Consider the following 18,133-nt stretch of genomic DNA (forward strand, 5'->3'; position numbering starts at 1 on the left):
TTTGTGTGACAAATAATTATATATAATACAATGTATGTATACATTGCATTTTTTCAGATATGCACTTATTTATAATAATAAATCTTAACAATTAATTACACTAGATCCATTGCTATCATAACTTTATATTTGTTTCTCGATATCGAAAAATATACGAATATATACGAACTAAATTATATATTAGTCGATATCTCCTCATTAATAGAAAGCTGTTTGCAAAAAGAATTCAAAAGCATTTCCTGTTAATAAAAACGCAAATACGTTTATTTTTCAAAGATTATCTTGTGAAAACTTGGGATAAGTGAAGGAAAAAAGAAAGAATATTTAAAATTTAAACATTGTTAGATGTAAAAATTTTAAATAGATAAGAATTAGAATTTAAGAATTCAAAGAAGAAGATTCACTTGTACAAAGAGGAAGAGAAAAGGGAAAGAAAATAACCTATGAATAAAACAAAAAATCTTTCTGTTAACAAGGAAATACTGTATAAGTTACTAAAAATTACGGACGCAATGGATTAAGATTTATAACGATCTCTCTTGGTCGGGAGAAATAATGATCATATTTACAATATCAATGCATGTTCTCCGCAACAACGTTTGTCTTTCTTATTTTTAATTTTGTTATTGAAGTATCAACTTTAGCATAATGTACAATTTTCGCTTTGACTATCCAATCCTCAAATCTATCATACGTTATGAGGAAAAAATGGTCAGTATCAAAAGAATTCGCAAAATTTGTGGTTGATTGAATCTTAAGCTTTACTACAAGGTTGAATGGTATAGTTTAGCGGAGGAGGCGGGACCAGAAGAGGCAATGGAGTCGGCGGTGGTGGAGCTTGAACAGATGTCAAGGTGGGAGTTGTAGTCTGCGGTTGTTCGATTGTTCGAACCGTTGTATTGTAAACTGAGAGATAGCTGGGCCAGAGATGTGGTGGCGGTGGAGAACCAGGAGGCGGTGGCGGTGGCGAACGATCATCCATTTCATCAGAATCATCCATCATCATGGCTGTTAAAGGGGTAACGCGCGGTTTTTTCAACTTGATTATCTTCACCTGCAAAAATATAAAAGAAAAAACGTTTTAAGCAATACGATTAAAAAATACTTTTTCTTTTCTTTAAATTTCCTAGAAATTAAAAAACGATAAATCGCGTGTACCTTGACTTTCTTTTTTGTTTTTGGTAATCTTGTTCTTTTTTCTTGCTTTCTACTCTTCCGTGAACTGTAAATTTTGTCTTTTCTCAAATCCTTGAGCCCTTCACGTAAATCTGTTCTTTTGGGAGGTGGTGGTGAAGGCATGTCGCCTTCACCGCCGCTGGGACTTGTACCTTCACCAGGCTTTATACCATCAGCAAATTGAACCGATTTTTTGTTTGTTTTTTTCAATAGTTTTGCTGATTTACCAGATTTGACATCGAGTCCCGTATCTTTGTTACATTCGTTATTCTTATCCACCTCCTCGTCATTGTCGCTATTGCTCTTGATATCATTATCTGTATCCGCTAAATCATCCAAATTGCCATTGGGAATTGAGTCTCTTCTGAAAATAAAATAATTTGCAAATTGGTGAGATAAAATACGAGATTTGAACAATAGATTTCGGAGAAATATTTAAAAAAATATTAATGCTTACGAACCTAAATCCTGGTGCAATTAAAATGCCTTTTAATGGCGGAGGTGGTAATTCTGGCCATTCTTTTATAGTTTCGATTTCCGCTTGATCTTTATTCATATCAGCGGGCATTGTTACTTCATCAACTTCGGTTCGTTGATTAATCATTTGTGATTTCTCGTCATCGTCATTATCATCTTCATCCTCATCCTCCGCTTCTTCTTCCTCCTCTTCATCATCTTCCGCTTCGGCTTCAGCCTCGTCTTCATCGTCATCTTCGTCTTCATCGGCGGCAACGTCTTCGTCTTCCTCTTTTATAGATACTGTTGCCTCCTCTTCTTCTTCTTTTATAGAATTATTCTGGGATGGGGATTCAGCTTCAGCTTGTTCTTCTCCTTCTTTTAATGCTTTTAAAACCGATGGATCCACAACAGAACCCTTACGACGATCCAACAAGATCTCACCTGCTGGTCGCGAAATATTATTCTGTTCCAGTAATCGCAGAGCTCGTCGATTAATTCGCTCTATTCTTTTGCGTTCTTTCTCTTTTCTGCGTAACTCGCGTAGTCTTTTACGCTCCTCCCGCTCTTTGCGGCGTGTCTCGAGTATAGCTTCATAATTATACACGGGTTGGACTATCTCTATAACGGAAAAATCTTTATTGTTAAGTAATAAGTGAAATATTCGAAATAAAAAGAATTGATAGTTTATTTATACGTACTTTGTGATTGAATTTCATTTCTCGGAAACACTGTTGCTGCTGCAGGAGGAATTGGGACCGGTACGGGAACAGGTATTGGCAATGGTAGCTGTAATGGAGCAGCAGGTGCGACAGTCGGGACAGGAGTAAGAGTATTCGTACCAGTAGGGGGAACAGGCAATGGAACTGGAACAGGAACGGGTACTGAAGACATGGGAACTGAAGATGCCGACGGCGAAGGTGTCGGCACTGCTGAGGAATACAAAAGCCCATTCGATTGATCCGCGGTCGTCGATTGGCCGCCGCTCCAATCTAACGACGTGGGTACTACTTGGAGAACATTACCTACGCGAACGACCTGACTAGATCCGGATCGCACAGGTGGAGTCGTACAGACTGCAGGCACTTCTCGTCGTGACGATTGCATTCCGTTGAAGTCAGCAGGAACTACTTGTAAAACATTTCCAACCTTAACATACAAGAGAAATAATATTCATAAACTTTCTTTGGATAAATGGATAAATACACACACACACACACACACACACACATACACACACAATACACTCACACAAACATATGTAAAGATATAAATCAAGTACTTGTAGAACAGTAGGCTGTTGTCTGTACATCATTTGTTGTTGCTGTTGTTGTGGAGGAGACGGATATGCAATAACATTAGGATTGAAATTAGAATAATCTGAAGATACTCCAGTGGATTCTTTATTATGTTGTTTCTTAATACCTAATTCCAATTCTAACCTGAAAGAAATATATTAATATTATATATGATATTAATTCTAAATTGATTCTATATTAAATACAGTTGAAACATGTTTGAACAAAAGTGCAACAGATAATACAAAATTAATTTTAAACTAATTTTATTTTAAAAACAAGGAAACGGGTTAGGAAGAATCTGGCACAAATCCTTACCTATCATCAAGGGATAAGCGTTTTGGAGAACTAGTGGTTGATTCATCTATACAAGGAGGATAAGTTAAATTATTTTCTGTATAATAATATTCATTTCCACCTTCAATTTCATTTAGATATTGGAAATTTGCTGCATCCATATTGCCACTAATACTCATTTCTGAATCTAAGATATTCGTTCCCGATGCGACCCCCGACTGAACTATAGTCTCTATACGTCTACCTCTTTCACCACAAAGTTTTCTGTTTTCATCATCGTCCTTTCTTTCTCTATTTATTTCATTCAGTCTACTCCTTCCAGGCGAGGGAGATCTATAAAGAATTGTCCAGATTTATGCCAAAACAAGAAGACATCTTAGAATTTGATTGCAAATTGAATTCTACCTAGAAGACCGCAATTCGGACATTCTCAATCCACGTTCTTGGCTTCTCAATCTTGACATAGAGATCGATCTTGCTCTGGATCTTAGATCTAATGGAGATCTACTTCTTGATCTTGACCGTGATCTCATCCTCGGTCTTGATCTTGATGTTGATCTAGAACGTGATCTAGATCGTGTCCGCGACCTCGATTGCGACCAAGATCTTGAACGCGATTTGGATTTTCGTCTAAATCGTTCCTGTCGCATTGGCGAATATCTCGAGCGCGGCGGTGTTCGATTTCGTAATCTATGTCCATAACGATCAGAAATTGAATCTTTATCCTTTTCCCATTGCCAATCTCTTCTTGATCTACCTTGACTAAAAAATAAAAAATTTCTTATGTTTTTCACGCAGACACTCGTAAAAAATAAAAGTTTGACAAAGATATCGTCACATTATGTTTTCTCATCAACATTTTAACCATAAATTCATTTAATATATATGCACACAAATTGTAAATACCTTCTCCTATATTTCGGCAGTGGTTGGGGCGAACATTGTGTCATGTCCCTTTCCAGACTTTCTTCTCCATAATACGTTCGATCGTCACATTCGGCAGGCAGATCTTGTCCAGTGGCATAAGAATCCACAGATTCATTGCCATCTCGCAAGATACTGTTATTTTCATACTGCCAAAATGCATGACCTAATTCTTCTGTATGAAATCTGTAAAGATATTTTACATATTCATATCCTGAATCCATAGATTGCGACATTATAAATAACATAAGTCTAATGCTACAAGTTTTATCTTTATTTTAACTCTTTTATTAGTGAATTATTAGTGTATAAAACGTTCAGATATATAAATAATATTTCCAAAGAAATTGTTAAATAATACCTGTTATCTCTATATTTTTCAGATTCCATCGTTCTCTCTCTTAACAACTCCATTGGATCATAAGATCTGACATCTTTCTCATGATCTATATCCATGTTATCATATCTTTTTCTACCCCAATCTTCACGATTACCTTTAGAGGATACAGAACCATGCTTCTTGAAGTTATCTATAAGTGGATAGAAAAAAACAATAATAATTTATTAAAATTACGATAAAAATTTGTTTAGAAAGAACAATCGCATGCTCTTATTAAATTATTTCTTACCTTCATTATAAGAGCGCGTATATCTTTCTCTTCTCTCATCTGTTCGCGATCTATTTGATCGCTCATCGTCGTATCTCATCTCTCTCTTTTTCTCTCTATCTCGCATACTGGTAGTAGCCTCGTCTTTCCTCTTCGGGCTCTTGCTGCGACTTCTGCTCCAACTGTGACCGGGACTTCTACTGCCGCTTCCTTGCCGTTCCCACGAAGCATATGGACTGCCGCTCCTTTTTCTCTTTCCTCGTGAAGGACTCGATTTTCTTCGGCTATCGGCGAAGTCCGTTTTGAAACTTTTATTGTCTCTTTTGTCGGATTTTTCTCCATCGTCAGATCTCCTTTCTTTCTTATCTTTACTGTAATCATGCGAATATCGTTTTTCGCTTTGTTTCTTACTAGGACTTCTTTTTCTACGTTCTCTAGAAGATCGTACATCCGATGGGACATTAATATCACTTAGATTTCTACTTGTTTTATATTTTTTTACGTCATCGCTCTTACTTTCTCTGTTGTTGTAATTTTCAGACTGTCCAGATCGAACGGAGATTGGCTTTTCCGAAACTGGGGATTGTCGTATTGCTATTATCGATGATTTGGAAGCCACAGCGAATTCAGTTGTATCTAATAATTTGTCGACTTTGTTATTACTTTCCGCGTTATACGTTGATTTAAATTGATCCATTGATTCTTCATTCGGCAATTTTTGAATATCATTTTCTAATACGTGTGATTGTAGCAGTTTCTTTTGTATTGTCAATAGTGCCGCCGCATGCTGAGCAGGATCTTGTAACGGTGCCTCTAAGATACGTTTTGTCGGTTTTATTTGTTCATTAGTACGTCGTATCAGAAGCTGTTTAGGAATAAGTTTAAGTGCAGTTTTTTCTGCATTCGTTTCATCATCTTTTATATGTGTTGTCGAACTTATGTTTGAATTTTTAACACGTTGTTTACTACGTGATCCTTCTGATCCATATTCGGCAAAAATATCCATACATACTGACTGAGAGTGTGCTTCCGAACACAATTCATTTATCGATAAATCATCGAACAAGTTGTCAGTTTTTTTAATGTCAAATTTATGAGCGGAGCTTTTATCCTCCAGTTGTACTTTGTCCAAAATATCTTCAATCTTTTCTTTTGTTACATGTTTAGTATCACGCAGTTTTGTTAATTGCAACGGTATACCAGCAGTATGAATTGGTAATTCTTCTGTTGCAGTCAACATCTCTTTTCTCCTTTTCTTACAAGGTAAAGAAATAGAGCTACTGCTGTCATTAGATCCTTCTATGTCCTATAAACAAAAAAAATAATTATTTATATAAAGAAACACTATTATATTAATTGTACTAATATCCAAATAAAAAAAGGTATGAGAGCGCATTCAGACCTTGACAGAAAAGCAGAAAGCAGAAAGCAGAAAAACAGAAGTCAGTCAAAATTCGCGCTGGTAGTAACAGTTTCTACTTTCTGTCTTTCTCATATATTGCTTACTAGCATAGCGCAAGTTCTGATTGACTTTCTGTTTTTCTACCAAGATTCTCAATGCGCCCTTAAATTAAAAAGTTAAATACATTGAAATTACATTGAATTACATTCATAAGAATTTGGTCAATATTACTCGACATTATTTTGTCGCATATCAGTTTGACTGACAAAGAAAATTTGATTAAAATTTTTTTATTTAGAGAATTTTTTACCAAATTGCAGATTAGTTTATAATCTTTTTATTTGGATATATTTTGTACATGTAACATTATTTATATACAAATAAAAATACTTACTTGAGACTTTTGAGAAAGTGCTGGAGAGCTAGGACTATATAATTCTATGGTTTTCTCTGTAAGTTTTTTCAAATCCAACATTTCTTTAAACTGATCTCTAGCTTGATGCTCTTTGATAGACACAATCTGCTCATTGCTTGTTTTCACAGAAATTAAATTTTTCATTGATGCGTCTTCTACATTTTTTGTTTGCATCGGTCTAGTTGCCATTTCCTCTGCCGTCCATGTTCTTTCTAATGATTCTCTATTTTGCGATTTTTTATGATAAAAATCTATCAGATCAGATTTAACTGATCTCTCTTTAGGTCTCTGATCTTCTCTAGAGTTCTCTGAATAAGTTGCAATATGTGAATCTTCTTTTTCTGTTTCTTCATGTTTCTGTTCATATTTATTAATCTTGGACCATTCCGGATATTCTTCCTCCCATATATCTTTAGTTTCTGATTTTTCTTCAGAATGTGAACCCATATCCCAACGACTCTTTCTAACTCGCTTAGAACCAATTGATTCAAGTTTTATTTCTTTATTTGAGTCTTCCTTGACATTTGTATCATCACTTGATTTAATCCATTCTTTCTCTATCCCGACAATGTCATTACAGATTTCTATTTCTTCACTATTTTTACATAAAAATGATTCCTCTTCTATATCCCAATCATCCTTTTTATGCTTATTTTTCTGTTTTAAGAGCATCATCTCTTCTTTTTCACCTTCTTCTTGTTCTTCTTCCCATATTCTTATTGCACACAAACGTTCTTGTCTCTTTTTCATTTCTTTCGCACTTTCCTTTTCTATTGCAATATAAGTGTCCGTTTTTTCATCATATCTGACTTCCTTTTCCAACTTTTTTAATATACTTTGATTACTTTTCCGTTTACTTAAAGTCAGATCTGTTATTGCTATTGCTTCCAAACTATCCACTTCCCACTCATCAGCTAGAAGTTGTTTTTGGCATACCTCTTTTTCAAGCTGTGTCAAAGATGGTACATTCAATGTATCAAAATCTGTTTCTCCCCATTTTTCTTTCTTCTGTTTTTTTTCCAATTTTTTTGAAAATTTAACTTCGTTTTGTATTATTTGCTGATTAATACGCTCACCTTCTCTTTCCCAGTCTGCAAGAAACTCAGTGCTGCTTCTAATATCTTTCTCTCTTCTCTTTTTTCTTTTCACATCAAGTTCCTCATCTGATCTTTCTTTTCCTTCTTGAATTCTTTCTTTAGATGATCTATCTTTGTCTTGCACATCTCGACTACGTTTTCTTTTCCTTCGATGTGTACTTTTTTCAGAGCCATCTATCTTTCCCAATTCATCAGTATGATCCTGGCTTGATTCACCATCATTTGACTGCAATGTAATCATGGAATCCACTTCCCATTGCTTCATGCATTCATTATCATGTATATTCATATTAGTAATGGTTTTTCTCGTTGATGTAATTTCATCAGCTATTTTTTTATTTTTTACCATAGTTTCTTCTTTAACCTTCTTTATTGAAGTTTCTGAGTGTAATATCTTTGTCTCGCCTGAAGATGAAACAGGAGACTTGGATATGATCTTGCTTATATCTCCATTATTAATAGATTTAGCTTCTTTTTTCTTCTTCTTAATCTTCTTCTTTTTCTTTATACGTTGATCTAATTGGTCTGAATCGCTGCTGCTGGAATCAGTGATCATCTTCCTCCTTCGTTTTTTCTTTATTCGTGCACGTTTTGCCTTCTTTCTTTTCTTTCCAACTGTCTTCTTCTTCCGCCTTCTTTTCCTTTTCTCGTCCGAGCTACTGGAATCGCTGGTACTACTGCTACTACTGTCTGTGCTATCGGAGTCTGAGGAAGACGAATTACTCAATATTTTCCGTTTGCGTTTCTTTCTTTTCTTTTCTTTTTCTGAATCTGAAGAGCTAGTACTACTAGACGAATCACTGCTGGACATTACTTTCTTTTGTTTTTTCTTTTTCTTAATTTCTCTCGATTCAGTATTCTCGTCACTTAATCGTTCAACTTTGATTCTAACGTTTTCCCAATCACTAGGTATTGATTTAGAATCTTCAGATTCGTCGATGCTGTTTGTGTGCTCAATTTGCATATTATTCTCATTAATCTGTATTTGACAATCTGTGGATATAGTGGACTCCTCACATTCTGTACTCTTTATTGATTCTTCTGAAGTTTTATCTTTTTTTTCTTTCAATATTTCGATATCCGTGTTATCTTCTGCCAAATTAGATTCTATATTGAATTCATGATAACTATGTGGGGAAGCAGTTTTAGCAATGTTTTTCTTTGGCAAATATTCCTTAGTTACATCAGTTACAGTGCATACCATCTTCATAAATTGTTCATATTCTGAAGCTAGTTTTTCATCTCCTGTGGATTGTAAAGGAGATTTTGAAGCTTCGTCATTTGTCGTTGTATTGTCAATTGTCTTTTCACTAGATTCATTATCTTCTTTAATGTCTTCAGCATTAGTATCAACTTTATCAATAGTGCTAGAGGATGTGGAACATCTCTCTTCTTTTAAAACAAAAAATGGACTATCATTATTTCTATTAGAATTTCAACATTTGTTATAATATTGTTTGTATTATAAAAAGTCACTTACGTTGAACCACAGAAATGTGTAATTTATTTATTGGTTTTTCAATCTCTTCTTTTTTTGCATTGACAGATGTCATTTCTTCATCTTCACTGTCCCATTTTGACTTAGGAAGTTGTACAGTCACTTGCCACTTAGTATCTTTATGATACTTGGTTGCATTTATTTGCTGATACCAATTACGCATTTGTGGCGTTATGTCTTCTGTATCAAATCTGCAATTATATATAAAGATCTGGAATAGGTAAAGAAAAATTTCAATAGAAAATTATTGTTCAATAAACATTGTGATATACTGTGATGAAGATGCTTCGCATATGTCTCGTATTTTTTGACGACGTTCTGGGGACACAGCTTGTAGAAGTTGAGAAGTGCATAAGAAAAGGGAAGTACGTGGATTTTCACAATACAATAATTGAGCTCCCTTTGCTCGTTTTGTCGTTTTAATCGACTCAGGTGGATATTTTTTAGGTCCATCAAGTCCTTCAACTATTAGAGCTTGACGTTTGAGATGATGATTATTTAACATTAACATATGTTCGAGATGACGCGCATAATCTTGTGCTGTTCTGAAACATATTAAAATACATACATATATATATGTATATATATATATATATATATATATATATATATATATAAATCTTGAATATATTTAATTTTTATAATTGTGCTATACCTATTTTTTACAGATCTTTCTATATTTTCACGTCTTCTAAGATGATTGATGTCATCAAGAGTTAAACCAGATTTTTGTAATTCCATCCAAGATTTACACTTTGATAATTCTTTTTCTTTCCATCTATCTTTAGCTTTTTCCTTCTTGTCCTTATTTTCAACTTCCATTTCCAACGTATTATTTCGTTTGTCTTTTATATTCTCTTTCTTACTTTTTGTTCCTTCTTTTTTTTCTTTTATCTCTTCTCGTTTCTCTTTTTCATTTTCTTTTCTATCCTTTTCTTCTTCTTTCTTATCACGACTTATATCCACTTTGCTATCATCTCGCCTATCTTTATCTTCTTTCCTTTTCTTATCTTTCTTACGTGTGTCTCTGTCTTGAGATGATTTTTGTGTAGAATGTTCAGTACTTTCATTTCGATCTTTTACTTCTCGATTCGAGCTACCTCTATCAGTTTTGTCACGATGTCGGTGCCTTAAAAATTATAGCAAAATATAGAAAAAAAATAATAAACATATTGCATAAGTATAAAAATATTAAAAAGGAATGTGTTTATTTTATTAATAAAAATATCGTTCTCTTTGTACCTTTCTGAATATTTTCGGTTTATTGTTGATCTATTTTTACGAGATTCGTTTATTCCTTCGTATTTGCTTCTTTTCCCATGCTTTTTACTCTCCAGTAAATCAGATATATTCTTGCCAGTGTGATTTTCGTCTTCCATACTTGCTATAAAAAGGTTTTGTCATTGTATGTCTGATATTAGTTATCACTATTTAAAAATAATACCTGCTGCCATGGATGCCATGGCCAACATTTTACTTTTAGATTCTTCTCTTCGAATTTCTTCAATTGCTAGAATCTTTTCTTCTGTAAAAAGTTTAAAAAATATTTCTATACCTCAATTACAAAATTAAACATATTAGCTTCATAATGTTTAAACTATGTATTCTATACATAATTCTATACATAAATTCTTTGAAAAATTTAAACAATATTTTATTCCTTACAAATCCATAAAAATTTAAATTTTGTAATTTAGTATCCTATAAATTGTTGTATAGAAAATTTTCTAATAAATTGCATAAAAAAATTTAACATTTGTAAATTTTTCAATGCATTAGCTTATATATCATAGACAGTTATAGATATAATAAAAATGATAATTATGACATGTTACATATTAAAATATGATATTTTATATTACATACCTGTCTTTTTTCGTGATTTATTTGTATTTGTATCATCTTGTGTTGTTTTATCTTTTGTTTTTAAAACTCCAGTGGAATGCTGCGAATTTGATTTAATTTGGGACTTGGATAATACTTTAAACTGATTAGCAAATGCCATTAATCGTTTTTTTGCTTGAATTTTTCCAAGTACTGGTTTTACTGCCTTTGGACTCTCTAATCTAGATGTATCTCCATCGCTTATTTGTCCTTTGGTACTCTCTGGTGTTTCTGGCATTTGTATGTCTGATAAGCAAATTGAAGTATCCGGAGTTGGTTCTTCCGGTACATAAGCATCTTTTGATTGGGTGGTATCATTTGATTGGGTGTCATCTTTTTCTAATTTCAATGCACAAAGTAATCATTTATAGTGGCAAATTAAATCTATTTATATTAAAAAAATATTTCTTACCTGAAAGAGGCACCCTTTCTTCCTCTGCCATTTAGAACTTTAATGTCTATTTAAGTTTTATCTATCTGAAAGTTATATTATTCATATAATCTCATGAAATTTATACAATGCTAAGACTAGTTTTATAATTGTATTCTACAAAAAAAATCTTAACATATATTATACATGATTCTGAGATTCTGTTATACAGAAAAGGAACATAAATAATATTAAATATATATTATATATATATATATATATATATATATATATATATATATATTATAAACAATATATTAAACAATAGTATATATTTAGAGTGCAAGTGTATAAAATATTATAAAAATCTGATAATAAGTACAGAAAATTGCACATTTAATATTATGTAATTAAATTAAATAATATGTAGATTAATTGAAATAATTTATTTCTACTTTTTCTCCTATTTTTATCATAATTAAAGATAAATATGCAAGTAGATGTATATAAATTACTATCCAGGAAAAATATAATTTTAATAATACTTATGATACATATAGTATATTTGATAATATAGAGTAACATAAGTTTATATATATGTTTATTTATACACTTGAGTGTGTATATAGATTATATGAAAAAAATTTCACATAATGGAGAGATGTGTATATATGCAATTTCTTATGTATATTCTATACGTGGTATATGTATCTTGATTTAATATCTTACCGCGTAATTCGTTTATCTAAATCGCTGAGAGACGCATTTAAATAGAGATTTTGACGTAAATGTGCTTTGCGATTTAAAATGTGAACGCACGATCACTGTAAGCGTATTTTTTGCAACAGTTCCCTGCTTTTACCGAAGTCAAACGAAACTAGCGCACGAAACGCACGACGGACATATTCGACATATTGTCCAAGCTGCAGGCTGCTCACCGAGCGGAAAGATCAACCTAGCTAAATAACACTAGCTCTTATACGTAACTAGAATTTTTGACTATATTCTTGACGTCATTTGATCAGTTAGCCAATCCAATCGCTTAGAATCCTACGATCATTATGCTCGTTGATTGGTTAAAGAATTTTTTCAGGCAAATTCAAATTGACTGCATTCAGCGCATTCACCGCTAAATAGCAATCGAACATGATTGGTTTCTACTTTCAGGTCCGACCAATCAGCGTCAAATTACATCGGAAAATCTAGTAATGTTGAGTCCGCTGAATGCGGCCATTGGACAAAGATATCTTTGCTCCTTCTGTTCTGATTGGTCAATCAAATATTACTTTGATAAGTAGATTTTTGATACGCCCTCTGTAGACGTAAAAACATAAACATAAATTATTCTCTTTCCTTTCTGACATCACTGTTAGATTGACCGGACTCTGGATTGACGATCATCAATGATCGATAGTTAGTCGCTTTTGCACATTCATCACGATGTGGTTATAACGTTTCATCGTCATTCTTCCAAAACTTCTCGATCATCAATTTCACATTCTGCTGCAGTGTCAGTGACTGTGAAAAATAACGTATATAACATAAATATTAATCTACATAACTTTATTCCTATTTTCCATCTCCTTCAAGATTACGATTATATGTAAAGTCATTAAGGTTAATCACCGCGGTGAAAGTGTTCATGCTCTTCGATTCAATTCATGTCCCCATCGTCTCTTGCTCACACTTCCTATTTGACACATTCCAAAATTCGAAGCCTCATTTCTCCGCACTTGATATTTATATCAATTTATACCGAGTGCTCCAAACGTGAATAAAATGAACGGCGCGGAGAAACGTGATGTAATCCGAGTTGGATCTCGGAAAAGTGAGGTGAGTCTGTGAGAACAGCTTTCACTTTATCGAGAATTTTCTCGAGAAAGTAAGAATAAAATTTCTTTTTATGGATTTTATACTATTATCGAAATCATTAACATTTGTTTTTTTGGCGAGTTTTTTCCTTTTATAAAAGCACCGAGAGTATATTCCGCTTCAGAATAAATAAGACAATTATGCAATTATTAAAATGTCTGATTTTTTCATTGACTTAAATATAAGTCATTTTGTACTAGTGTGGTGCACTCATTGAAACGTTAATTTTACGTAATCGTTGCGTGTATTACAATTGCATTTGTATGTGCATCATTCTACTAATGAAATTACTCAGCAATTTTTTAATCTTTGCAAAAAACAATTTACGATAAATGAATGTTTGATTGTATACTCGAAAAGTAGAAGATTAGATATTGAATCACATATTGAAGAGTGTGTTTCTTTCAATGTCATTTTTGGCTATAAAATTTTAGCTATAAAATTATGTACATGAAATAAATATACGTCGTGACGCAGTCACGCTCTAAAGTGTTACTTCATAGATGAATAATTCAAGTTTTAATTATTTAGCTGGCTTTGATACAGACTAAGCATGTGATACAATCCCTAAAAGAATTACATCCAAAGAAAGAATTTGAAATAGGTAAGCAGTTTGAAATAAGTGATAAAAACTGCAATAACATATTGTTCTTATTATATTAATTACTATGCATAATTAATTTTTATTGAAAAAATTTTTAATTTACATAATTATTTATTTATATTTGCTTTTTCTCTCTTTTTCTCAATCTTGCAATATTAACACATGATAATCTCCAACATATTTTTTTTTTTTTTATATATATATAAAAAAGATTACATAATATACTTGGAACAACTGGTTTCTCTTGCTTCTATAACTTGCATATAATAAAATATTTTATCATGTTTATTATTATGTTTATCACAAAACTATTTCTATTTATGTATGTCAAACTGTATTTTATAAATTAAAGATTTTATATTTTCAAATTTTGTAATCAAATGTACAGTAACAATGAATACCAAGGGAGATAAGATTTTGGATAAATCTTTACCAAAAATTGGTGAAAAGTCACTATTCACGGAGGAGTTGGAAATAGCTTTGGAAAACGATCGTATTGATTTTGTGGTGCACTCATTAAAAGATATGCCAACAACACTACCAGCAGGAATGGCTTTAGGTGCAATATTAAAGTAAGTTAAGTCTTTGACATAAGACATACAACAACTCTCCCCTCCTTTTTATTATTTATAATTATTTTTATTATTTTGATATTATATATTTGTCTATATTACTTCATTATTTAACAGCAAAAGCTGACTTTGCTATTTTGCTCATTCTATGTTCCAAGATGGCGACATATATTTGAAATTCAAATGTAGAAACATTAGCACTCTCATAAAAGAAACATCTTGTTTTTTTTTATGAAAGATATATTTTATTGATATCCGGACCAATGTAAACTTTTTATAATATTAAATATTAACTTTAATTACTTATAATTTGAAAATTATTGTAATTTTGGTATAAAGATTTTGTATTTTAATTAATTTCCACGTATTTTATGTTTCATAATTATCATTTTAATAATATAATTATGAAACATCAATATATTTTAATAATATATGATAATTATGAAACATAAAATTTATAAATCTGCGAATAAAAAGAATAATTTCAGATTATTAGTAAAATATGTATTTGTTTCATGACATATATAGAATCATCAAATCAAATTATAAATTGGAAAAAGATTGTAACAAAAAATGAAAAATATATTAATATTTGCTAATATGAATGACTAATTTGCTTTTATAGACGCGAAGATCCACGTGATGCAGTAGTTATGTCGAAAAAGTTCAAAAGTAAAAAATTATCTTCATTGCCAAAAGGTAGTATCATAGGTACTAGTTCTTTACGTAGATCCGCACAACTATCTCGAAATATGCCTCATTTGAAGATACAAAATATTCGTGGAAACTTGAACACTAGATTGAAAAAGTTAGATGATGAAAATGGTTCCTATGCTGCAATAATATTAGCTGCTGCTGGTTTAAAAAGAATGGGCTGGGAAGACAGAATAAGTCAAGTACGACTCTTATATTTATAGATTTCTTTACATTATTTCTATAAAAAAATTTATCTACATTAATATGTACATGTATTCTTCCAGCTTCTGGAACCTGAAGAAGCTCTCTATGCTATTGGTCAGGGTGCATTAGGTGTTGAATGTCGAGAATCAGATTGGGAAATACGTTCTCTTTTGGAACCATTATTCGATGTAGAAACAACATTAAGATGTGTATGCGAACGATCTTTTCTAAAAACTCTTGGCGGCGGATGTTCCGCACCAGTTGCAGTATCTTCATGTTTAAAAAAGAACGAGTTAACAATTACTGGTGCTGTGTGGTCTTTAGATGGTCAAACCTTAGTTACAAATACGTCTAAAAGTAAATTGTATTTACCTGACGATGATGGTGAGCCTCCACGGTAAGTTAAATAGCTTTTAAGTTCTACCAGTAATTTACCGCCGTGATATCAGAATATTTTTGTGAGTAGATTCTTTTAAATTTATTCTATACTTTATTTCCTCTTTTTCCACTATATAGGAAATGTCCATATCAAGAACCTCGTCTTTACTGTAGCGTTATCCCTGGTAAAGTAAGCAGTATAAGTCTTCTTGGTGCAGAGTTACTTGGGAAAGATTTAGCCAAAAATCTTATAGAGAAAAATGCTCTTGACGTAATGTCGCAAGCTAGAGATGAAATTTTGAATTCGAAATAGTTATAGGTTAGTTATTTGGGTAATATTTGATATTTTTCAAGTTAAAGAATATGTTAATACAAAGATAACGATTGCTAATTTTTCGATTTTTCATGACTGTATGAATATTAGGTATAGAGTTTGATTTATATATGCTCAAGATGAAAAACTCAATCAGAGTACAAATTGTATTTTATTGCTTATATTTTTTCTGAATTTTGCATTGCATATCATACACTGTTTATTTATTTCTTGTTTATAAATCAGAAAAAGTACAAAGCAAGTATGATAGATATAGGTCCGCTTCGCTATTTGCGGCACATAATTTATTGCCCGTATCTCTTGATTATATGAATATTTAAACATTTTGCAAAATATCATTTAGTATATGATTTTGAAGTTTTTTGGAGTTAATATATTTTTACCTTTATGAATGTATAGTACTCATGAGAAGTGTGAGGATTGTTATATATGTTATTCATTGTTACATAAATATCTTATAATTTGTTACTATTGACAAAGCAAATATTATATAGAAATTGTATCATTGTTGAATTCAATTTAGCCTATTGCGAATTACTGCCGTGTATAATAGAATGAATAATAGTGACACATACTTCCATTTGCATGAAATAAAATAATTAAATTATACTGAAGCAGAGAACTTATAAGCATGATTATAGTTTATAAATATACATCTTCTGTTTTATATCAAACTGTATTTAAGAAAAAACAGATTGTTAAACATTGATATTTTTTATTTTTTTAATCATTTTATATCTTGAGGTACTATTGAGGGCATATTATGAATGCCATAAAGTGATAAAGTATCGATTTGTATAATTTTATTATTCTTGAGTTTTTTATTTGACTCCCATTAACTTCTATTTCTATAATGCATTAAAAATGTTATATTTTGTAAAATATATTTATGTATAAATAGAAATATATTTATGTATAAATAGATATATAAATAGAATATTAATTGTATACGTGGAAATTTTATTATTATAGAAGAAAATTGTATATGTAGAAATTACTATCAAAAAAATTTATACATAATAACATTATAAATTAATAAAGTTCTATTTTATCATCGATTATTTTATTTCAAAGTTCAGTAAGTTTAACTTATATTAATAATATAATAATATTTTTATACATAATAATTTTATGAAAAATGTTCCAGAAAATGAGTAATTTTTTTTATTTATTTTATTATTTCTTCAGTTTGTGCTCTTGCATATAGTTTAAATATAATGTTATATTAAAAATTAAAATAAAATTTCTTTCTCTATAAATCTAAGGCATCTTTATAAAGAATATATCTTATACCAAAAGTATATATACGTAAACTATCTGTAATACATTAGTTGAATGACATCAGAGATAATGCCAATGTTTCAAATAATGTATTTGTATTGACGTTAGATTATTTATCTATAAAATATATATATATATTTCTGCACATATTTATAGTAACACATACATACATACAATATAGGATTTACAATAATTGTTTTCCAACTATATTTGTAAATGCTTCCAGAATATATTTTTTACAACATCTCATATATTATTTTTGCAATGGAGGTATAGTAGATGTTAATATCATAATTTAGAAGATTACAAATAGAGATCCATAGATAATAATTGTACAAGTTGCTTTTTCTACACCATAAGGCAAAGCTTGTCAGCATCAAATGTGATGATGACAGCATGTTCTAAAACATAGCTAATTGAAGCAGATAACTATTACTAACTTATTTTATTAACGTCCTGAACATACATATATATTGCTTCAAATTAAATTAAAATAAATGACAATACATAATTTGTCTTTAAACTCATATTTTAATTTGTGTAATTATAATTTGTGTAATAATTGTTATAATTATTATTTGTGTAATCATTTTTATAAATGTATATAATGAAACAACGATAAATATATAAAATATAATATATCATGTAATAACAAAAACAATAAGAAACATATCTTTATATTTCAAAAGTTAGGATTAATAAGATAAGATTAGTAGTGGAAACAGAATATGAAGAAATATACTCAGATTATATATATATATATATAT

General features: G+C 31.0%; 2 protein-coding genes across 3 annotated transcripts; one reads left to right on the forward strand and one right to left on the reverse strand.

Moving 5' to 3' along the window:
- Positions 1-394: 394 nt before the first annotated feature.
- On the reverse strand, positions 395-12,342 carry LOC105259278 (trichohyalin). 2 transcript variants are annotated; one of them, XM_011271133.3, is made up of 19 exons: positions 12,155-12,342; positions 11,468-11,532; positions 11,038-11,394; positions 10,616-10,696; positions 10,414-10,555; positions 9,827-10,300; positions 9,444-9,716; positions 9,154-9,362; positions 6,556-9,065; positions 4,781-6,065; positions 4,513-4,681; positions 4,134-4,337; positions 3,633-3,989; positions 3,249-3,560; positions 2,915-3,074; positions 2,334-2,781; positions 1,638-2,253; positions 1,159-1,540; positions 396-1,054 (listed from the first exon to the last, which is right to left on the reverse strand). In XM_011271133.3, the coding sequence occupies exons 2-19, from the start codon at positions 11,496-11,498 to the stop codon at positions 755-757; spliced, it is 8,310 nt and encodes a 2,769-aa protein (XP_011269435.2). In that variant the 5' UTR covers positions 11,499-11,532; positions 12,155-12,342; the 3' UTR covers positions 396-754. The 2 variants fall into 2 exon arrangements, with proteins under 2 accessions (XP_025270618.1, XP_011269435.2); XM_025414833.1 differs by lacking the exons at positions 11,038-11,394; positions 11,468-11,532; positions 12,155-12,342 and having other exon boundaries at positions 395-1,054; positions 10,414-10,551; positions 10,616-10,692.
- Positions 12,343-12,817: 475 nt separating this feature from the next.
- On the forward strand, positions 12,818-16,937 carry LOC105259277 (porphobilinogen deaminase). The gene is made up of 6 exons (XM_011271132.3): positions 12,818-13,258; positions 13,829-13,901; positions 14,290-14,473; positions 15,099-15,369; positions 15,454-15,770; positions 15,890-16,937. The coding sequence occupies exons 1-6, from the start codon at positions 13,205-13,207 to the stop codon at positions 16,062-16,064; spliced, it is 1,074 nt and encodes a 357-aa protein (XP_011269434.1). The 5' UTR covers positions 12,818-13,204; the 3' UTR covers positions 16,065-16,937.
- Positions 16,938-18,133: the final 1,196 nt, after the last annotated feature.

The sequence above is a fragment of the Camponotus floridanus genome, unplaced genomic scaffold, assembly GCF_003227725.1.
Source record: "Camponotus floridanus strain SB8 unplaced genomic scaffold, Cflo_v7.5 scaffold9, whole genome shotgun sequence".
Classification (NCBI taxonomy): Eukaryota; Metazoa; Arthropoda; class Insecta; order Hymenoptera; family Formicidae; genus Camponotus; species Camponotus floridanus.